The 24,408-nt window shown below is 43.1% G+C and overlaps 1 protein-coding gene across 3 annotated transcripts in view; it reads right to left on the bottom strand.

Moving 5' to 3' along the window:
• The window catches only part of LOC146717024 (transcription factor COE3), a 146,905-nt gene that overhangs the window by 88,552 nt on the left and 33,945 nt on the right, over nucleotides 1-24,408 (bottom strand). For all 3 annotated transcript variants that reach the window (XM_085471082.1, XM_085471091.1, XM_085471075.1), the window contains exon 6: nucleotides 20,283-20,351. In XM_085471082.1, coding sequence (XP_085327208.1) covers nucleotides 20,283-20,351 — 69 coding nt within the window. The remainder of the gene's footprint in view (nucleotides 1-20,282; nucleotides 20,352-24,408) is intronic.

Below are 24,408 nucleotides of genomic sequence, written 5' to 3' on the forward strand. Positions count from 1 at the left end.
TCAATAAAGCAAACACATTATTTGCTTTATTTAAATTTTTTCTTCAACAAATTCTGTAATTTGTTCATTTAAATATTAATTCACAAATTACAAACAGTGCAGTTCCAACTATTACAAACCTGTAATGCATATAGTGTAATATTTGTTATTGCTATTTATATTGGTGGTACTGAAAAACTCACACTAAACATATTTTTTCAGTACGAATGTCTAAAATAATAAATAATTCAAGCTTTTAGTTTCTATAACGCTGCTATCGAAGTCAACATGAGGTGATTTTCACACATGCATGTGGGAAATCTGGTTTCTTGTGTCAATCAGGCAGTGATAATACCCCTCTGCAGGCTTCCAGAAGTCAGACAATCAAAAGAAAGTTGGCTTAAAGTGGCTTGTTTCATACAGAGGACAGACTGTTGATGTTATGGCATCACACACACCTCTTCTCACTTAGGGATAATTCGGGGCTGCGTGTACGAATCGCCCCATCGGGGGACAGCACTTTGTGAGAGTTTAGAAGGATGACACAACCAACAGATTACAAATGTTGCCCACTTAATAAAAAGCAACCAACCAGTGAGGGGACATTTATTATTTAACCAGCCTTCAGGGTCACATGGTACATCTCTGGGTTTAAAAAAAAAAAATCCAGCTCCTTCCTCCTCCTCCTTGTTCCCTTCATCCCAGAGCTGAAATGGACAGAGTGTGTGTGTGTGTGTGTGCGTGTGCTCGGGGACTGAACTCGGGGAAATGGGCCAAAAAGTGAATGTAATGAAACCCCCCAAATTAATTTTCAGTCTCATCTTCAGCTGCAGGCAGAGAGAGAGGAGAGGGAGGACGCCAAGGGACGAGAGACTCTGAGAGAAAGAGAGAAAAAGAGAGAGAGAGAGGCGCAGCACTGGAGACAAAGGGATGAACAGAAAGAAGAAAACGAAGAAGTTCATATCGTCCGCAGAGCGCCTGACATCACTGTTTGTTCAATCAATCAATCTTTATTTATACAGCGTGTTTGTAACAGCCGTTCAGAGCGACGGCTGACGAGACAGTAACAGGAAAATATAAAAGGTCAAACAATGTTTAGAGCAAAAACAGGAACAATAATAAAAAATTACAATTAACTAGAAATAAAAATCTTAAGAGTGAATAAATAAAATGAAAGGCGGTGAAATGAACAATGATGCGTTAAAGTCCACAAGTATGCGGACGCTTTGTTCAGTTAAATTTAGGTTTCATTTGGTGCAGTTACAGCTTATTTAGGCTGTAGCCTGTGAGCTTTAAAGTTCGAAGTTTTTTTATTTTTTCACTAAAATATACAAAATATACCATTATGTAAGAGAAGTGTCTACTTTCTCACTGTAGCGGTAATATTAAATAACAGAAAGTATCATTTTTTACTGTAAATGTATCAGAAAATTACTGAAACTTTCCTGGTTTTAATAGAAATGTACTGTTAAATAACAGAGAATGCACTTGTTTTACTAATTTTATTTAATTTTAATTGACCCTGTTTTTCATTTGATTATAAATATACCATTAAATTACAGAAAAAGCCCTTTTGTTGTTTGCTACTACACGTATATATGATGTTAGAGTTTTGCTCTCAGCTTTGATATTTTATGGCTGGAAATGCGTTTCCAAATTATTATTTCTGTGAATTACTGTAATGATTTTTCTTAATTATTATTAGTTTGCTTTGGTTTTTAGTTTGTGATGCCCACAGTTACGAGCTTCGGTCAAAGTATTTAAGGATTCACTTCTTCTCTTCCTTCTACTTTACCAAAACTTCTGTTCTTCATCTATGCAGGAACGCGCATCTAAAATCCTGGATTTACATCCTGTTGTGTATGTTCGTATGAAACATGCTCAAAGTTTCACATAATGAGGTCAACGCAGTTACAAGACAGACAGACAGACAGACGGGTCGGTGGTGCAGTGCGTCATATGTGGGGGGAAGACGTCCGTCTGTCCGCCTCTCTGTCTGTCTGTCTGCCTCATTCAGCTGTTCTCTTATTAAATTCCTTTGTACTGGGAGGCTTTTCACTCCACCAGCTGCCACCTCACTGTGAGACCGTGTGTGTGTGCGTGTGGTAAAACACACACACATAAAGTTTGTTTTGTATCAGCCTGAACTCCTGCATGTGTGTGTGTGTGTGTGTGTGTGTGTGTGTGTGTGTGTGTGTGTGTGTGTGTGTGTGTGTGTGTGTGTGTGTGTGCATTAAGCTAACATAGCTATTAGCTTTGATAGCAGTAGCCCTCCCATATGGCGAGCTAGCACTGCTCTTTAATGTAGCATAGCACGGCCCTGATGTTGCTATGGCTCCAGCGGCGCCTCCTCCCCTCCATCCTCCCTCCTCCTTACCCCCCCACCGTCCCCACTGCCATTTAGCTCTCCCTTCCACCGCGCCACATGCCGTCGCGACCTTGGCGTTTTCCAGCGGCACGCCCGCTGCCATCTGCAGGCGGCAAGCTTGGGCAGTAAAGCATCGCGACCCCGAGTTTTTTAGGCCCCGTTACGCCTCCGCCAGGGGCCCCGGCCAGATGGCACTACCCACTAAGAGGGGTTTTACTGCGGGGCTGAAGGAAGACGACTGCGGGCAGGCGGAGGATGAACTCCCCCCTCTCCCCCACGACTCCCTCCTCCCCCTCCTCCTGCATTGCGCTGCCAAATTTCAGTTCGCCTCCAAAACGACGCCGCTTCAATATTTCAGTCATGATTATCCTGCAGCAGATGATCAGCCAAAAGGGCAGAGCAGGAGGAATGGTGCCGGCGTGCACCAGCGGGTTTTATTCAGGCTTCATCTATTCAAAAACAAACTTTATCGACGTGGCAGGTGAACACGGGTCTCAGGCCAGGTGAGACAACAAACACTGCAGTATTAACAAGGTTTTCTCCAACTGTCTGATCCATCAATCAATCAATCAGCTGAGCAAGAAATGAAAGAATGAGAAGAAGTTTGAGTAAATTTATTGAACTCTGAACTCCGAGCTCCTAATCAGTTTTACAGAAAATCTCTTCATTACCTGATTAAACAGGAAGTGATGCTGCACCATATTTGGCCCTACGAGTGTAAGCCTAATTACATTAAGCAATGATTAAACTGAAAGTGAACAGAGGCTGCTAACGTCATGTTTATAAAGTGTTTCTGTTTCAGAAATCGTAACCCTCGTAGGAATTTCATGCATGAGCATCGTCATCTTTAGCTGTTCATGCATGCAGAGACCCCCTTTATTTCACCTCCTGCAGCACAGGAGTGCAAATTCCCCACAAAGTGAGCAGGAAAGGAAAGGAAAGGTGTTGTATTTTGAGATCTCAGCTCTGACAGTACCGACATCAGAAAACCTGCTGAAGGAGGAAAATCCAACAGAGGCTTTCAGCTCTGTAAGCTCACAGCCTGCAGAGGTAAGAAAGACAGAGTCGGACAAACAAGAGGCAACAGAATCAGTATCAACTCGCACGCCGACCTGCAGGGCTCCAGCTTTTATAGCACCACAGTTCAGACACCAACAAGAACAACAATAACATCTGATCAAGTTTACACTGAATTATCTGCAACTGGGTCCTTAATTGTAAGTTTGTGTATTAACATAAATTTACCAGGAAGATCAAAATTTTGACCTAAGATGCAGCGTACAAAACATGACAGACAAACCCCAACAATCAAACACTCAAATCAAACAACCTCCAACTACAGAAAATAACATATTTGTTGCAGACAAAGCGAACCAGCGTTTAATCTGGGCATGCACAGACGCTCAGTGAAATGATGCAGGCAAAGGACAACAACCCCTAACACTCTGAAAAGTCATACACGAAGAAACAGAAGACTAAAAAGTACAAAGAAAACATCAGAAACTCCAGAAATGAAGGTCCACAAGGAAACGCCTGGAAAAACTGACAGAGCAAGCTGGACTGACTGGACAATTCAACACAGGTGAGAATTACAAACGTGGGAACACTAAAAAAGACCGGAAGTAAAAGTGACAATGAAGATCAGCTGAGAACCCTTTACCAGTACAGCTTTCATTTATGGTGACCATCCCAGTAAAACATGCTTCAGCTTTGGACAACTACCTGCGACCTCTGCCAGGAAGGAAAAACAATGACCAACGTAAGAGCGGACGCCAACTCTGCGTGCTAACGTGGATTTAGGAGAAGCAGGGAGTGGATGAAAGAGGAAAGACGAGCACCACCACCACGCTGGCTCTGAAGCCTCAGTGTAAATGTCTGTGCAGCCATGCTGGCCTTCTGGAGCCAAGAGTAACCACATCTGGATGAGAAGGTGGAGTGATGAGGTATGGGTGCATCACACAGTGACAGATATCAGCTACTTAGTGCAACCTCACAGCAGCCGTATTATTATTGGTGAGATAAAAGTCTTTAAAAGGCTCCAACAGCACCAACGCGGCGCTGAGATCCAGTTTGAGTGAAGACTAGCAGACAGCTAGCAGCTACAGACGCCTGTTAGTCAGATAACCACGCCTCTGCATGAAAACAGGTGTGTGAAAAAATTCGCCCCTGCTGGAGCCTCTAGTGGACATTAGAGGAACTGCAAGTTTTCACTGACGTCACTTTTAGCCATTCAGCCACCTTAAAGAAATAATTTATTCTGTTTACATTTCATTACTAAATGCTAAATAAGTAAAAACGCACTACACACAGATTAAAGGCGTTCTTCAGAGTCTCTGTCTCTCTCTTCTGTATGCATTACCAAAAAGCAGCCTTTGACTCCTTTTAAAACTCTGCTCCTTCATTCAGAGATCAATAAAGGTCATGTGACCCATGAGTTCAACTACATTATTTATTCATGTACATATTTATTTGGATATTTTGTTGTTCGTTTTCAATGTGTTCATTGTAAATAACATGTTACATGGTTACAAGTGGTTTTTTTAAGGCTTCCGATTGACTAGAGATGTTTTAAATGGATTCTGAGGAAAATCTTTGGTATCCTGCTTCAAACAGCTCGGCAAATCAACACACACACACACACACACACACACACACACACACACTGTTAGTGTGTGTCGTTAGTGTCTGTCTGCCAGCGGATCAGCTGAGAGAAAAATAAGAAAACTGTGCTGGTGGTCAGGAGGAAAATCAATACGTCCATCTTTACTGTATGGAGGGGGGAGGAGGGAGTGAGGGTAGAGGAGAGGAAGAGGAGGTGGAAGGAGAGGAAGAGAGGATTCTGGGTAAATCCTGTCTTCAAACTACCTTGAAAACAAACAACAGAAAATATCATTATAGCTTTGTTTGTGTGTGTGTGTGTGTGTGTGTGTGTGTGTGTGTGTGTGTGTGTGTGTGTGTGTGTACAAGTGATCATATGATGGAAATCTGCAAATAATCAATCAATTGATCAGTAAAATCAGTACAAAGGAGTGTGTGTGTGTGTGTGTGTGTGTGTGTGTGTGTGTGTGTGTGTGTGTGTGTATTTTGTGTGTGTGTGTGCATGTGCATCTTTCATGTTAACGAGTGAGTTTTTGCAGATTTGCAGATTTTGGTCATAAAATCAATCAATCACTCAAATTGGATCAAACTGATCTTGATATATGCAGAGTGTGTGTGTTCACAATTTTGTGTCTTTCAAACACAGCCACACACACACACACACACACACATAGATTTTGATGATTAATGTTCAACACGATGGCGTCTTTGTTCAGTCAGAGAAGAAATGTTCTCTTATCGAGTGTGTGTGTGTTCAGGTGTGTGTCTGTGTGTTACAGTGATGGTCAGGGGAGTGATGGGGTGTGGGGGGGTGGGGGACTATTAGCCACCATGTTATCTCCTGTTAGCTATCCAACTTGTAGGGAATAAATAAAGAAGACTTTTTTCCTCAGAATCGCCCAAAAGGAATAAAATAGGGAGGAGGAGAGAGAGTGAAGGGGAGGCAGGAGTGGGGAGCGGGACGTTGCAATGAAGAAGAAGAAGAAAAAAAATGCAGAAGAAGAAAATCTCCAATTCATTGAGATCAAGTCAATAACACTGTAATATTTATGAAGGCTGGAAGCCAGGCTGCCCTAAAACCCAAACTCCAGCAATCCTGAATTATAAATTGGTATTGATTTGTGTTGTGGGTGAGTGAGCTGCACTGTGTGTGTGTGTGTGTGTGTGTGTGTGTGTGTGTGTGTGTGTGTGTGTGTGTGCGCGCGTGTGTAGCAGCAGGATGCAGCTCAGCTCAGCTGCTCGATTGTTTTCACGCTCTCACTGAAAAAAAAGGAAAAAGTGGAGCTGCTTGTTTGGCAACAGTTTGTAACAGCGAGAAAAGAGGAGCTGAAGATGTGTGTGTCTGTGTGTGTGTAACTGTGTGTGTGTCACAGTGTGTGTGTCACTGTGTTTGTGTGTTTACCTGAGTGCACGTGTGTGACTCAAGTTTTTGTTTAAATGCTTGAACGTCTTTGGAAACTTCACATTAACTACAAACTGTTACTGGACCCTGAAATGGATCATGTGACCTTCACATGACCTTTATTATTTGGCTTATCACATCCATCGAGCAGAAGAAGAAACTCTGTTTTCACTCCATGCAGAAGTCAGATTTTTCAGATTTCGTGCGTTTTTGCAGCTCTTTGCGTGTTTGCTAATCTGCGGTTTTCACGATTGTGTTGATCATATCGATCGGAGGTTTATATTGGAAACAGAAATCTGGTTTATTCCCTAAACAAGTGTTCAGAATGTGATCGTGTCACATTAATTCCACCTTAAACTTTCCTTTGATAGCTTCTTTGTTTTTGGATTAATCTCTGGATTATTTGCTGCTAGTGTTTTTGTTTGTTTTTCACTTAGATTATTGTTTACTTTTCCAGTAATGTCCATTTTGTTTTCAGATTAATTTTAAGGTTACTGTATTATTTCTGGTACATTTAGTGGTTAATTTAAAGATTCTTTTAGTTTTTTTAGGCATCTCTGTTAACTCTGGTTTGTTTTTGAATTATTTCTGGGTCTTTATTGTTAATTTTATTTTTTGTTATACTTCTGATAAACACTGTATTTGGATTGTTTCTGGATTTCTGCAGGTTTTTGCTTATTCACCAGATCATTTCTGCATAATTTATGAATTATTTGTTTCTGGAATATTAGTGGTTTATAATTTATTTGTTTTCTGGGTTTTTATTTATTATTATTTCTGTTATTTTTTTCAATTATCATTATTTGTTAGTTTGTGGGGTTTATTACCTGGAATTTTTCCTATGCTATTTCTGGAATTATTTGTTATATTTAATGTTAAGTTTTGGATTATTTCTGATTAATATAAAAATAATTAAATATTTCTTATTCAGTTTTTTCCAAATTATTATCAAGATTTTTATTTTAAATAATTGAAAATTATTTTTCAGACATCAAAACTTTAACATTTTTAAAACCATTTAAAACATTATTGGGGGATTTTCATGCTTTTTAATGATATTTTATCTTATTGTTATTATTAATATTATGTTCCTGTTATTATTATCATCATTGTTACAGGTATTATTAATGTTGTCGTTTCATTGTGTGTTTGAGAGCTCTGGTGGACCTTGAGTTAAAAACGGGCACCGCACAGACAGACAGACAGACAGACAGACGTTTGGGTCGTTATGTAACCCGAACCTTCGTCTCTCCTCCCCGGCAACCTCCTCTCCCCCTGCGACTCCCCCCTCTGACTCCCCCACCTCCCCCCATATCACATCCCTCCATCTTTATATAGAAATCAATACCCTCTTAATCTGCCCTCCTTCTCTTTCTCTTCCTCCGTCTCACCCACAACTGTCTCATTCTCACCCCTCCATCACCCCCACCCCTCCCCACCTGTCCATCTACACCTCCTCCCTCCCCCTTGTTTTCCTCACCCTCCCCTCCAGCTCTCTCTTCCTGCTGTCGTGTCTGGACTCGCCCGCCTCACATTTCACTCTTCACACACACACACACACACACACACACACACACACACAGCTTTATTTATTTATCTGCACACAGACGAGCTGTGTTTGTGCTTCAGGTTGTGTTTCTATGTTCCTGAGGTTAAATGTGCTCAAACTCTCAGAATAAAGATTTTTAGTGTTTTTTTTCTTCCTGTTTTCTAAAATTAAAGTTTCATCTAAAATGATTTCAAAATTAGATTTGAACCCCTTTTTAAGACCTAAACTATATTGTTTTAATTAATAAAGGTTTAATAAATGTCTCCTTGAAATGGGACGTCCTTCTAGAGGAGTAACGACGTAACGTAGCATATCTGTGCGTACCTCCATGAACTACCTTAATATTTAGGGGTTTTGTGACTGAAATGAGACTTTGGAAACTCTGGTTTGAGGCTGACTTTTCCTTCAGCGTGCACATTTGGCTGCAGGTGTGCATTGATCTTACACTTACTTCACTGATTAATCAAAGCCTTCAGCAAAGTTCCCCCGAGTCTTCTTCATTTTGAAACCCAGCAGACTCCTGGTGCCACAGCTACAGCATGCTAACGCTAAAGCAGGAGCAAACAAACAGTCTTCAGTAGACCAGGGCACGGTGAGTCCAAATCAGAGCAACAGCACCTTTGATTGTGTGCATTGTACATGAAATGTCGCATTAAGATGATGTGAATCATCTGAACAAATAAAGATGTCAGATCCATATATGAAGGCAGGAAGTTAGATCAGCTCAGCTGACCCAGAGTGGGAACTCCACCCTCCGCCACCTCCGAGCACCGTGACCTCAGACTTGGAGGTGGTGGAAGTCATTGCCAGATGAGCCATCAGAACCAGATCATCAGTTTATTCTGACTCCTCACTCAAGATCAACCTGAATATAATACCAACTAAGGCAAGCCTGCAGTATCAGGTAAGTCAGGCTTTCACATTTCCCTAAATGAAGCTTTACCAACAGGAAATAACGAACGGTTTACGGAGCCTTTAGTTTCATTTCAAAGCTCGGAAATAAGAGGGAAGTGGAATATTATAGCCGTAACGTCGTGCCTGAAATATCAACTGTAAACTATGATATACTGGGATATAGTGGGATATACTGGGACCCCCTCCACTCCCTCCCCTCAGTTTCTACCTTCATGTTACAGAAATTACACCACCTGAAAAGTTCTCGACTGCTAACCAGTGATCACCCACACAAATGTAGGCTAACATGGCTGCCACTGGATAGAGAATACACACACACACAACACACTCCCCTCCCCCACATCTGCTGGCGAAGCAGAAGCCCACGGATGGTCGTCCTTAATTAGCCACACCGCGCTCATACTCCTGATTAAACTGGTGTGTGTGTGTGTGTGTGTGTGTGTGTGTGTGTGTGTGTGTGTGTGTGTGTGTGTGTGTGAGAGAGAGAGAGAGATGGAAGGTTATCAGTGCATTCTTAATTGGGAAAAACACTTGAGTGATTAACAGGAGGAAGAAGGGCGAGTCAGCTTGAGAGTGACTGGTACAGGGAGAGAGAGGAGCCGTTTCTAATCAGAGCGGGTTCTTGTGAATGCTAACAGCAGCCTGACGTGAAGAAGGACGCATCAGCCCTCCTTTAACCCCGCCGAGCGTCACACATGAAATAAAGTGAAGCTTTCGAGGTGCAGCATCCTGAGCTACGGTTTCCGTGTGTGTGTCACCCATAGATTAAGATTACTATGTCCTAATGTAATCACATTTCTGTGACTCATTATTCTCTATTATATTAAAAATTCTAGTGTGTCACAGCTATAAAACAAACATTGATGCTTATATAAGTTCTTTAAAGTCATCAAACATGCTGTTTTTCCCGCGTTTGCACCACAATCAGCTGATTTCACCTAATGTGGGGGGAGCAAAGCACGAGCTACAAACTTGGAGAGGTGGAGACACAAACTTTACTTTAATTTTTGTTGCACAAACCCAGATGTGTCGCACTTTAAGCAGTGCTCGCTCAAGCAGATGTTTCACAATAAGAGCAGTGTTATCAAATAGAGGATTTCTGTCCGCTCACACACTAATTTGAAATTTCTGATTTAAAACCTCCTCCAGGAAGTTCTAAAACTATAAATACTGTTTCCTCACTCAGAGGGGAAACAGCCACAGAGTGTCGTTCTGATGCGAGACAAGACGTCCAAACATCTTGGCCAAAAACTTTATCAAAAAATGGGTGTAACGCTGGGTGTACACCGACTCACAGCACATCCAAATCTTCAATCCGAAAAACAGGTGATGGTCAAATGCAGCGAACCGGGCGGTGAGAAGAACATAACAGAAGGTTGCACACGAGGACAGCACCAGAAAACGAGAGATAAGAGCCGGTGCACATGGGACAGTCAGGGCAGTGAGAGGACAATAACTGCAGATACACGGGAACAGGTAAGCCCAATCAGGGCGGGGCCTATAGATATCTCAGAGGGTAAAACTCTGTCAGTCAAACTGACAGGAAACACTAAGACCAATGTTAACAAAATAAAACAAGAAATGAACCAACAAACTTGATAAAACTTCACATCTGGCAGTGTGAGGCTGAGCTCAGTGTCACATCTGCTCTGAGAGTTCAACCCAAACACCAGAAGAAGAAGAAGAAGTGGGATTGGTGCATTAATAGCACAGGCAAGGGAGGGGGGCTCATGTTTACACCAGCACAGCGCCGACCCCCCCGCTGCGAGAGCAGCAGCAGCTGGTGCTGATGCTGGATGTCAACATGAGGATCAGTGAACAGAGATCGATAACTTTTCTCTCACACTGAAACCTGAAGTGGGTGAGGGGTGGGGGGGTTCTGACATCACTCAGCGTGGACTGCACTTATGTGTGTGTGTGTGTGTGTGTGTGTGTGTGTGTGTGTGTGTGTTACACATATCCATCCCTGCGTGCGGCCGTAAGCACGAACATCCTGAGTGTGTGCTGAGATTAACAAGGTGATTTGCCTTGAGGGGGTGAGGTGCATGCTGGGAGGAGGATTTGGCGTGGGGGGAAGCAAGGTGGGGTGTTGGTGGGTGGGGATGTCTCCCAAAGTTCCCATGGTCTCCTGGTGTGTGCCCCGCCCTGGGTAGTTGGAGGCATTTCCAACTGAGCACCGCTGGATGTTGACACTGAGGCGGCTAACGAACCCATAGGCGGTGATGTAATCACATTTGGCCTTAACTCCTCAATCCAATTAGGAGTCAACAGGAAGTGGGAACCAGTTGATGGCGGGCTGAAGGTCTGAATCGACTGGTGGGATGTGGAGATGGAGTCGGTGCTGCTTTCCTTTCACAGTGATGCGAATTTTCCTGTAAATTTTACCCACAGGCGGGTCATTCCCCCTCACTTACTCACATTTCCAAAAACATTCAGGTGAGAATTCCCACCTCAAAGAACTTCCAGGGGAACCATTTGCTTCTTAATGCCAAATTTCAGGACCCTGCTGTCGTGTTTGGGGGTTTTAGACATTTTTCGGGGGCCATCTTCAGCTAAGGAGTTAATCAAGCCTGCGTCCAGTGATGCTCCTGTCTTCTTGGCCAGACAAAAATACAAATATTAAACTAAAACATCCTGCTTTGCTTCTGAAACAATCTTTGCCTTCTCTAAAATTAAAAAAAAAAATCATACTGGGGAAAGAGAATAGCATCACAAATTTTGGATATACCACGAACAGAACTTTGCTTTCTAAGATTCGGTCCATGGTGTCGTACCTGGGTTTGAATGAAGTTTTTTACCTATCAAAACTTAATGTTTGTGAAACCTCTCAGCTGATTTATTTTAAAGAATATTCTGTAGTTTTTATACAAGAAGCTGGAAATCAGATATCGGTCCTCTACCTCCACCTCTGGCTCCAGGCCTCCAAACCTGCTGTCAGCGACCAGACATCCAACTGTTTCAGGGACAAACATTCATCATTTACCCAAAAACACATGACGGACTGAGCGCGAAGAGTTTTTTTGATGATGCTAGAAAAACAACCCTACGTTCATCTCTTAATGTTTTTTAAACTAATGACAGCAAAACCTGAAACTTCCATTAATTCCCATAACGTGGATCTTTCCCTCTGGAATTTATTCAATCAGGTCTGAGACGGTCGGGTGAAGGAACCAGATCGATGAACTGGAGCGACACCAGGTCCTCTGGTGTTCTGATCTGTGTTTCCGCCACCTCAGCTGCTTCTGGATCAGTTTCAGGAAATAAAGAAGCTTCATTTGCCTTTGAGCAGCACTGTAGAGGGTGAACGACAGCAGCTGTGCAGCGACATGGATGATAAAGCGATAAGGCGTAAAAACTCAAACAGACGAAACAAAAGTGAAATACTGAGTTTGAAGGCAGAATCTAGAAAAAAACACTTTACGAGCTACATCATGAAAGCTGCTCCACATGTTTTACTGCTTAACTTCGGTGGAAACTCCACCATTCACCAGGAGACCTGACCTTCATACACCTCCACCCGCCCTCACCGCTCCCCTGTGGTAGATGGATGCGGTTGTCCTGGGCCACTGAACATTTCTGCCTGGATCACGTCAAACCTGCCCGAGCCCCGAGGGCCCCCCCAGGCCCCGCCAGGTCCCCGGGCTTAATGGAGACACCCCGTCAGGTGGAGGTGGGTGGGCTGGTGGGGGTTCTGAGGGACACAGGGGGGAGGGGGGGCATAAGGAAGACTTCCCATCCCCTCCCCTCCTCCTCCCTGCTCCCCTGAGGTTCAGACTGGGTCTCAGCTCCTCGGCTGTAAACAAGCGAGCGATGCCGTCGTGTTTGTGGAAACAGAGGCAGAGGTCACTCGTGAGATCCCATCACAGCGCTCAGAGTCATTCCAAATAAAGTAAACACAACGCTAAAAACAGGACTCATACTTGACCTCCGACCTCTTTCTCCATTTCTGTCCAAATTCAAAAAGTGGAACCCTGAAGATTCTGTGCACAAGTTTAAGCTCCAAGACAGCGATAAAAAATACTCCGACAGACTTTAAAATCGCAGTAAAAGTACAGAAGATTAAAGTACTTCAAGTACTGAATTAAACTACTTAGTGCTGCCCCCTGTCTGTCAGTTTCTCAGTGTTAGTTTGTTGGGGCCATAAGGTTTGGTCCAATAGTTTCCAATCTATGGGTCAATCTGTGTTATCATGAGGGGAAATTAGCAACCAAAACAATGGAGTCTATGGGGCTGACTCACTGCTGGAGCCTCTACTGGACATTAGAGGAATTGCAGGTTGTGGGACTTTGAGGTAGCTGCCTGGTGTTTCGAAGCTCTTCTATTAAAAACGCGAGCTGAGGACAATGTAAGCAAACATAAACCAGTGTGTTGGGAATGTGATGGATTTTATCATTCCACGTTTGGTGTTTTAAACCTCGGGGAAAGATTTGCTCCTTGATGAAGAGTAAATGGCAGCTATGAAGCTTAAAGTCACGTCTCTGTGTGTGTGGTGAACCCAATGGAGGGTTAACTCCACGGGGGGGAGGGGGGTTGGGTCAGTTATCTGCCCCTCTGGACCCTTCCCAGCAATTGTAGTGCATTGATCGGGCGAGCGAGGCCCATCGGAGCCGGCCAGATTAGGAGTATAGATTTACAATAAAAGCAGGACATTACTGAGCAGGCGAGGCCAGAATTGAAAGCAGAACGAGAGATGGAGGGAGGTATAGGGTGAGACAGAGGATGAGTCCGTGAAAGGGGGAGGAAGGCCCGGGGGTTGCTGCAGGGATTTCTGGGAAATAAGGGTCAGAGTGAGGGTGGATGCATACGGGTTTAAGGTGGTCACTGAGGGAGACCAATGGATGTTGTGTTAGACGACGTGTAGAGTTGAAATTATAGCATTTTATTTTGAAGGCTAACTCCTTCCTGTAGTTCTGAAATGACGGCTAATTACATTTCCTGAACTTCCAGGGTGTAAAAGAAAAAAACTGCACATCTCATAGTCTTCATGTTTGTTCGGCAGGCTACTCGATGTAAAAAGATGTGAGGTGGACTTTGCAGCATGTCCGAAACTGGTAATGCCAAAGGTGCCTTATGGGAAATGTAGGTTTTGGCTCAAACCTCCCATCTGCATTTTGGAACCGAGGAAAAACATTATATATTAAATACCCCCAGTGAGGCTCAGCTCAGTTGTTTTAGGACTTGCTGGATTTCCAGGGCGGCACCTCAGTGGGGCTCGGCGTGGATTTGAGGGAAGTCTGTGTGTTTGCGGTTGACAAACCACAAAAATATAGGGTTGTAAAATATAGATGGTGGTCAGACGCTGCAGCAGGTGGCGAGATGTTCAGACTGAATTATTCACCAAAATGCACTCTTTGGTGTTTCCATCACTTCAGCGGACAGCACACCGACTGTCATCCTGAAGTTTGATGGTTTAGGTTATGAGACTTTGGTCTTTTTGGTCCCCACAAACTGACTGCGTGACTTGAAAATTTTGGGTTGGAGGAACTGAAACTTTGAGAACGTTCAGTGGTTTCATCTCAACTCATCATCATGTGGTGATGCCAACCAATAGGAGCAAAGAGATTGTAACCAAACTAAAGAACAGCAAACTGTCTTTATGTGTTCAGGAATTCAGCTCATGGCTCCTCCTCCTTCATCAATGACATCACAAGAGTGAGAAGATATGACTGCAAAACCATGTGATCCGACTCCGTGACCATGCAGCGTGATGTCACGTGAATAAAGAAAACAGTAAAAGCAGCACGAGTGGCCTCTTTTACAACGTCTGACTAATTCCTTTAGTTTCCTCCTGAAGCACCTCCTTAAATCAAGCCTTCCTCTCCTCACCGCAGCCTTGCTGGGATTTCAGCTCCCGTGAGACGATAAAGCATCTTAACTGTGAGACAAAGATGCTGCGCAGGAGTTTCTTTGTGCAAATGATGATTAATTCTCAAAGCAGTCGGCACGCAGATGAAGTAAAACACTTTCCACAAAAAACTCCAAGCTTATTCTGAACCTTTTCACTCATTACTCTGGGTATTTCGGCAGATAGGCGAGGAGGAGGAAGGGGAGGAGGAGGAGTTTGTGCTCCTAAGAGTGCATCTGCACATCAGCTGAAGAAGACAAAGTCATGGAGCTGTAAAGAACACCTCTTCCTCTGTGGAGGTCAAAGGTCGCTCTCCATCACCCTAAACTCACCTCTCTACAGATGACATCAAAGCTGCAAATGGCTGTAGAGGAACAAGTGCAGATGAGGGGGGGGTCACGACCTCCATGTAAGGCCCGACCATTAACGGGGGAGGGCGATGGTCAAACGGTTGAAGAGGAGGGGGAGGACAGAGGCGCAGGCGGGTGAAGAGGTGCGCTCTGGGTAATTAGAGCCCGGCCTCCTCGTACATTTTGACACTCTACGGCAATTTATTGCCCCGCTCGGGCAACTTGGCCACCCATCTAATTGCAATATTAGCGTGTAATAGCAGCGGTGTTACGGCGATCCGTCAGCGCCGCTTTCTGCTGCCTCGGCAGGATTCACCCATTAACCGTAAACGAAGGAAACAAAGCGACCTCTGAGAGGCGCATCACCGCACATTTATATTCACTCACACACACACACACACAGCTGACACCGAGCTTCAGGTTCAGACCAGATTTAAGGAGCAGTCTACCGACTTTATTAGAATATATTTTTATGCATTTTTCACAAACTTGTCTTTTTAAACTTAGCAAATACGAACACAAAAACCTGCAGGCAGTGAAACGTTACAGTGACCCAGCAGCGAGGAGGTCCAGGCAGGAGGCGTTCGCCTGCTTTATTCACAGGTGATGGAGGCATGAAGGGAGACAAAAGGTCGAGAGAAAGGCGTGAAGACAAAGCAAACGAAGAAAAAAACATGAAAAGACACGTTTCCTCATAAAACAAGAAGAGTGGGAGCGTTTGATTTACTTCAGTGAGACGTGGATTCTGAGCATTAAACTGCTTTACTGTAGCTACATCATTTGCATGATGGGTCACTAAAAACACACTAAAGCACCATCACCACCACCCCAGTGAAAGGTGTGTGTGTGTGTGTGTTAGGGGGGGTCACAGTAATAAATCCCTGCATTTTTTAACAGGCGCTGAAATGCAGAGACAAACGAAGCTCCAGTAAATCACAGCAGACGACTGACAGTGTGTCTGCACACATATGTGTGTGTGTGTGTGTGCGTGTATTCCCTGGGTTAGTGGACTAGTATCAGTGTCCTGTCCTAATTAAAGCGGTCAGGCTGCAGAGAAACATCCAGGAAATAGAAAATAATTTTCCAGAGTTTGTCAGGATGTCACAGAACCAGGGGACGTCATGTGATTTAGAAATTATACGTCCATGTCTGTGTTTCGCAAAAGATAGCGTGTGTGTTTTACGTGAATCTACCAGCATCTGTGATCACCATGTCATCGTCCTTCGAGTTTTGGCTCTTCTAATGGAGTCACTCTTTCTAATAATAGATTTCCATGAACCTCAGGGATTTGCACCCAAAATGTTAAAACTATTACAGCCTCGGGAAAAAGGCAGAAGAAAACCAACATAAGAAATGAACAGACCAAAATCAGCGATGCCGATTCACACAGGACTGATATTTTCACAGGACTTCTGATCTGGGTGAAACAATCTCCTTTCACTGGATTTTTTAACTTTAAAAATAACAGATGTGACAGATTTGGGATCCTGTGATTACAGTATAAGTTTAGGATTTTGAGATCAGAGGAACCTGCGAGTGTCCAGTCACTTTTTCCACCTTTTTAATCTCCAAGTGACCTGAACTGGAAGACAATCAGTAATTCAAGGAATGGGAAGCTAACTTTCCAGCACATACTGATAGATACTAACATTCACTGGGAGAAATAAAGCTCAGATTCCACTGGTTAAATTCCTATTTGGTTCAAATAGGCTTTATTAGAAGAAATTGGAATTCTGGCTAATGTTGGCCGATAAGTTTATCAGCTAGCTGGCTAACATTAGCTTGATTCATCATAAAAGAAAATCACAGCAACAATCCACTGAAGCTCTTTTTTATTGTAAAGATCCTACAATAAAAGTGTTTTGTTACCCCGATTTGTTTGTGACCTCTGACCTTGAAGTTTAGGGTCTCTCCCCGTCCAAAGTAAGTGCCCAGAGGCTGAGTGTCAAAACTTGCTTCTAGAAGGGCTGCACTTAATGCTTCAGTGCGTCACCGCAGACCACTCTGAAACCCTACACTGTAATCTGACGTGCACTTCTCTGGAAATTCGCTGCAGTTTTTGAATTTATTAGTGACAGAATAAAAATCACCGCCTTGAAATGAGCAATGATAATCATAGCATCAATTTGGATTGTGCACAGGTACAATGCACAATCTGTACTTTTTCTGAATATTCTAAATATTCTTAATTATTTAAACATCTTCCAGTACCCTGCTCTGTCTGCACACTACAACCTGGGTTTCCCATTTTTATCTGTACTCTGTTTTCGTAACTATTGTCCATGATGTCTTTTTTTTTTTTGCTGTTTCTGTTCTGTGTCCTGTTCTGTTTGTACATGTGCTTTTTTTCTGCTGTTACAACCAAATTTCCCCTGGTGGGACAATTAAAGGATTATTCTATTCTTCTAGGACTCACAGGTGGCAGCAAATTCCTGGAAGGAGGGTGATGAAGGTATCAGAATATACAAAGTGGAAAAACTTGGAGGAAAAATATCTTCTAAAGACCAGACCACAACATAGAGCAAAGATTTTATTTTGTTTGTATCGTGGTTGGCTCGAGATATAAAACAACGGGACATGACCACAAGACGAGTAACGCCACGCACGAGCAAGAACGCTGCCAATGGCGCCGGACATTTAGATATGTTACATCATCGGCTCTGCAAAGAGTCAATGCAGAAGTCTGAACCAGGACTTAGATTTCACCCTGAGGTTTGGGTGGACACATTTAGAGTCCTTCACATGTGTGACAAAACACACGGAGAGGTGACAAAGCCTTTAAACACACACACATACACACACAGAGTCTGAGGTGAGAGGACACAGCAGTGTGTGTGTGTGTGTCAGTGTCACTGTGGGTGTACTTGTGTGTTTTCTCTTATAAATGTGTGTCTCAGAGCTCACACACTATGGAAGTGTGTATCACCTGTATTTGTGTGTGTGTGCATGTGTGTGGCTGAGGTCCAAGGCCTCTCTAACGAGCCAACATGGACTTGGTCCTGGCCCCCCTCCCCCCCTCCGTCCTCCCCCCTGACCTCTTCTGAGGTCACTGGCTCCCACCACTGCGACCCGACCAATTGCAGCCAGGCGTTGTGACGGACAGCCGCCGACTCCAAGGACACCGAGGGCGGAGGGATTAGACGGTGAGGACGAGCGCCGGGTTAATAAAGGATTGTGATGCTGGCAGTTGTGAGCGCCTGATTGGATGTGGGGGTTTTTTTTTTTTAATGTGGCATTGGATGAAAAATAAATTAAGGAATCACGGCTGCTGTTTTAAAATCAGAAAAAAAAAAAAAAAACGTATTTTTCCGAGGGCATGAATTTATTGACATGCACTGAATCACATTTTTGGGTCAGTGTTTCCCAGCTGTAAGTTTTCATGGATAAGAATAAAAGAAAAGGAGCGTTACCGGACCTCTTTAGGTCTTAAAGAGCTGCAGACGCCGCGAACCGAAGCCTGTGATCAGCCGCCAGTTCGCACTCGTACTGCAGCATGTAAATGTTATTTTGCTGTTGCTGGTGTTGATTAAACGATTCACACGGCGGCGTCTCGTGCCGGAAGCGAGAGGTGAGAAAGAAGTGAGACGCCAAAAAAGCAGAAGAAGCAGGAAAGAAACAAAAGAAATCCGACTGATGCCAGCAACAGCTGCACAGAGAGCACAGCTGGATTGCATCAACATGTGCGAGAGGTTCATACATGCAAACATTTTATGTGATCTTAACCTTACCTCCCTGCAGGCTAATTTGCATAAAAATCGCCTCACAAAAAGTTTCACGTTATTCTTTTTAAAGCTTCTTTTTCTGCTGAACGTTCAGCTATCAGTTCTTAAACGTCGGTGTCCTTAAACGCACCACTACATGGGGTTTTCATTTGCCACTTTCACAATTTACTTTCTGAATAAAAATGTAAGATATTCTTTACTTAAGCAGAATCTGTAAAAACAGTAGAGAACTGACCATCTCATTTCTGCCATAAATTCTTTTTAATATGTGGTGAATGTTGTATTTTAAGGGACCTAACAGACATCTAACAAACCAAATTCCACCAAAAACAATTTTTTTCCAATCTGAAAACATAACAAGCTCCAAGTCTAGAAATACATACATCTATTTCTGGTTTTGAGGGACACAAACCCCAGTCTCCAGGGTGAAAGTCACATCTTTGATCCTTCCTCCACAGCAACATTTACGTCTTTAAGACTTTTTTTGCTCAAAAATTCTTCCACTGCAGGACAAGTTGTGCTTTAGAGATGCAAAGCATCACAATAATACGATGGGTCAGTTGCAAGGATTCTTGGTTGTCGAGCGAGATTAATATGAAATTTAAACAATATCAGATACATCGTTAAGAAAATTATGCTAGTTTTGTTTATTTAGAGGTAATTAGTCCATCGTTGTTAGCCACAGCTTTCTGGCACAGCGTCGTCCATGTTGGCTAGCTCACCTTTATCAAACAGTCGCCATGTTTCACAGCTCGCTGAGCTCAGCGCAGCGTTTTAGCTGTAACTACTGTCCTCTGGCAGCATGTCTGAGCAGTGCACAATAATACAAGCACTAAATGTAGCATCCATCTATAACTTTAACCCTGTGAGGACTAATCCATCAGTGCTAGGTCTAACCCATTTTAGAAAGATGTGTCCCGTAGAAGTTTTTTTTCTCCCTTTACAAAAACAGAAAGATTGGTATTTTAACACCATAATCCCACCCAAGCCTCATTCGTACATTACCACATGATTTCCACACGAAAGGACCGAGACAAGTGGGCCGAGTTTAATATCCTGCATACACAAACAATTACAACAACAACTCAAACTTTTGCTGAAGGCGGAGAGATGCAGATTTCTGGGAAAAAAACGGGACTGAAGTTAGATTGACTCTCAAAAAATCAGCCTAACTGATGGCTGCTATTGATGAATGAGAAGTAAGACATTCACAGTGAGAAGCAAATAAACCAAAAGTGTATTTAATCCTGTTTGCTGGATAGGAGTAACCCTGACCTGCAGTTTGCACTGCGCTGCGTTCACTTGCAGCAACTAGAGATAATCAAACAACTGATTCCCTCCATTTATACTCGGCAACAGCCAGCTTTACGCCGACCGTGCAATTAGACGTCAAAGAAACGATTCGCGATCGCAAGCAGGAGGCTAAACCAATGTCCAATCATAAACGCCAGACTCCTCACTGTGCGATCACTCCTGATGTTCATGAGCATCACAAACTGAGCCAGAAACTTGAACCAGACACAGCAGCAGAAAGAAAATCAGAACAGTTCCTACCTGTCGATGATGACGGGGTCAGAGGGCGTCTCATTGCGATTTCCACAGCTCTTCTTGTCACAACACCGGCTGTGAAAGGAAAGGACACACTGAGTTAACACGACTTGAAAAAGCAACAGATTTAAACATTACCCAAAACAGGTGCAGGTCAATGAGCCTCTCTAACCTTTAAAAATGTGTAAAACCATCAGTGATCTTCACATTCACAGCTCGCTGAGCTCAGCTCACCAGTAGTGTTAAAAAAATGCAAATTCAGTTTCAGGTTTTTCACAAATTGCTGAACATGAGTCACAAAAGAGAGAACAGGGAAATAAAATAATTCAAACCATATTCAAGAATGAAGCTTAATTGCAGGGGATGTTGAGAAAATAAGTTGTCTTTAAATTAACTAAAGTGACTTCTAACTTTATCTGTAGTTTCAACCAAATTTGTGAAAAAATATAGATTTTTAAAAATATATATATATTATTAGTTAATAATCTGCTTCTAAAATAAATCCACCCAGCTATCCGGAAAAAACTTTTATTTTGAAAAGCAAGTTGGTGTCAGATACACACACACAGACAGACACACAGCTGAGTCCAGCTGGGTGGGGTCCAAGCCAAGGTCACTAACAGTTGGATGATACCCAGCAATGGAAGCACCCCCACCCTCCCCGGTGCCATCGCCCTGACTACCAGCCAGCCAACCGAAGGGCGCCTCGCCAAACAGCCGTCCAGGTAGCCAGAGGGCGAAGCGGCCGGTGTTTCATCCAAGCGGCCGCAGACTCCAAAATTAAACGAGCCAGTAGCCCGTCCAGAGTCTGTGCAGGCATCCGGAGGGAGCGCTGGATTTCTACTTCAGCTCTGCAGGGTGGGGGGCGGGTGGAGCTAAATGAGGCTTTTGGTGTGGTGGGTCAGTGTGGCATGTAGAACAGCAGTCGGCTGAGCCCGGCACATTAATATCCATCAGATGGATGGACGGATGAGACGCCGCTGCAGACGTTTACACACTGAAACTGCAGGAAACTGTCTGAATGACGAAGCGTCCAAATGTCCTGACGGCTGGAGGCCATCAGTGAATGCATCATGAGGTGTGCAGTCAGGTGGGGGATGTAACAAAGTACATCAGTACTGACTGATCTGAATATTGATATCCAATCAAATTTATTTATAATGTGATGCAGATGTTATGGGACGGACAAGATCAAAGAATCAAGCCAAAAACCACCATCAGGTTTAAATATTAAAATAATTCTATAAGAAAAAAGACAAAACAGGGTAAAAATACAATACAGTGACTACGCTTTGGAAAGATTGTGGTTAAATCTGTTCACCCTCACGTGTCACTCCGTCTATATGGCCACAGGGACGACGGCCAGGTTTGCACATGTGCAAAGCCACGCCCCTGGGACGAGGACAGGCTGAATGACATCGTTACGTGGTGAAAGGTTGTAATTGGATATCCCGGCATCCTGACGCTTCACACCGTGTTCGTAACCATGGCACTAAGGGCCGCGCTATGTGACGGCCTGGGGATGAGGACAGGGTGGTGTCGCCATCCCGTCTCTTTAATATTTAAACATTTCACAAAAGCCAAGAGTGTAGCTCTCAAAGCACTGTGTGCTGCTCTTCTGGAGGCTTCCAGAACTTGGCCAATCAGAGCGAGGTGAGTTTTTTTTAGAGAGTCTTAAAGTCTTAAAGTGAGAGGCAAAGCTGCCCTATTAGGGTTAGGGTTAGGAGCGAGAAATGAGAAGAAGGACGCTTCAGTGACCTCTCATGCAGCCTTCAACGGGGTGAAGCTGCTTGGGCTGGAAGCTGATCAGCTGCAAATACAAACTGCAGGAGAGTTGCTGCAGAGCTGATTGGGTTTACAAAACTTTAATGTGCCATTTATAGTATTATTTTTTCAGAGGGATGTGTTGTTGTTTTCATTTGTAGTTGGTATTAATTACTACAAAAGGTGGACAAAGTCGATTTAGGACTCAGAGTTCAAACTAAACCAGCAAAATAAGTTTTTAATAAACAGTCAGTAAAATCAACAGAAATAATGAATAACATTTGTGGCGTTCACTCATGTGTCTTTTTTTTGAGGATATTGACTGTGAATATTTTTATTTTTCATGAAAACATGCAGAGGATGTTAAAGTGTTTTTACTGCCCTGAGCAGTGCCTGCAGGCGTTCCTCTCAGGCTTCATGTTCAACCTCTACCAATCAGAGGGGAGGCCGAGCAAGGCCAGTTTATTTGTAGAGCACCTTTCAACAACAAGGCGACACAAAGTGTTTTACATGCAACAACGACTACACAGTATGAATAAATACTTTCATATTTAATTAATTAAAAGACCCGAGGGGCAGATGGAACCGCGGCACACGTTTAAAAATCAAACTGAAGTATTTCTGAGATCTGAAGACAACAACAAATGTGGAGTCCGATCTTTGAATTTCACAACAGGGATGAATTTACGTGTTCTTACTAACACATTGCATGTTGATAAACATGTAAAAACTTTTTGCTTCCACTTGGGTTGAGGGGCCAATCTTCCTCATACTGTCTTGGAAAGAGTCAGTCATGCTTTTGATTTGGGAAGACAAAACCCCACTGCTCGACGTTTAGCTCAGATGAGATGATGCATCTGAGATGAGAACGTGTTACTCCGGTTTTAGCTTCACCTTGTTGGCTTATTGATTATTTTTAAGAGAGTAAATGGGTTACCATTTAGCTGACTGATCTTTTGCGCCAAGTCTCTGGAATACTGGAATTATATATTAGAACCGCCCCAAATGTTTCTGCATGTAAATGTTTATTGAAGACTGATTTCTGCTGTCTTTAATTCAAGCCAAACCTCAGCATCTTGTAATTGTTTCAGTTTTCAGGTTTTTTTTCTCTTTTTTCCTGCCTGTGAAGCACTTTGGCTTTGGTTCTTTTAAATGTACTATAGAAATAAACGTGACCTTGACCATTTCATGTAAAAATAAACACAAATCATCTGCTAGAACAGCAAACCCCAACCCCCAGGCCATGGACCAGTACTGGCCCGTGAGTCGTTTGGCTGCGAGAGTTGAGGCTCGGGTGTGAAATTTATGATTTCAGGGTTTTTAGCGTTATTTTTTTAATCATTTTTATCGTTAACTCGGTTTCCCTGGGTCTTTTCCCGTGTGTTATGAATAATATTCCTTTTTTTGGTACTGTTACTGGTTTTATTTTGTTGTATTTATCCGCGACACCTTAAAGGCCAGTCCGCGAAAATATTGTGGAACATAAACCGATCCGTAGCACAAAAAAGGTTGGGGACCGCTGTGTTAGGACATAATGACATGAGGAATGTGAACAATGATGTTTATCGGACAACAGACCATCAAACAGACCATTCCTGTCATTATCAGCAACAGAAGCTATAAAAATTATGAAAATACAGTTAAACGTCTAAAATAATTCTCCTTCAGATCTTTGCATTTTTCAAAGCCGTCCAGTGGACCAAATTGGAGTGTTGTGCAGGCCAATTCTGGGCCCCGGGCCTTATTTTTGAGATCCCTGTTGTAATCACTCAGTTTATGTTTGCATAACTTATATTCCAGTGGACTGAAACTTTAACATAAGCTTCACATTCAGTACAAAAACATTTAAATGCTGCACTTTTTGTTACATTTAAGCTCAGCGTACTTTTAAGCTGCAGCTCGGTATCACTCCCAGTTTCTCCGCCTCAGAGGACATTTTTCAGTCAACAATGAGACAGAAACGTTCAGATATTTGTCAAAATTAATTTACAATGGCGAGCTCGAGCTTTCTGAAATGCAAATATAAAAAAATCTGACACAAGCGATCCATCTATCATTAAAATAACAACACGATCCCGACACAAGATCTAATTTTCTTCCTTCTGACAAGCTGCTCTGCACAATGCTTTTCTCTTATCGCTGCGAGGGTCATTAACATATCTTCCGGTAATTCTTAAAAATTAATCATATTGCATATGACCCGTGACGTCCTGCGTTCGCCCCATGCTGTCCTGAATCAAATTGCCATTTGACAAACAAGCGTCAAATCGAGGCTGCGAATGCCAAATGAGTCGCTTTATGAATCATTTATCACACCGTTTGATCTCTAAGTACAGAAAAATCATAAACCGAGTGCCGTGTTTGTGTC

This window comes from Copadichromis virginalis, linkage group LG2 (genome assembly GCF_057382275.1).
Source record: "Copadichromis virginalis isolate Kocher_CV1m ecotype Utaka linkage group LG2, C_Virginalis_male_GT1.1, whole genome shotgun sequence".
Lineage (NCBI taxonomy): Eukaryota > Metazoa > Chordata > Actinopteri > Cichliformes > Cichlidae > Copadichromis > Copadichromis virginalis.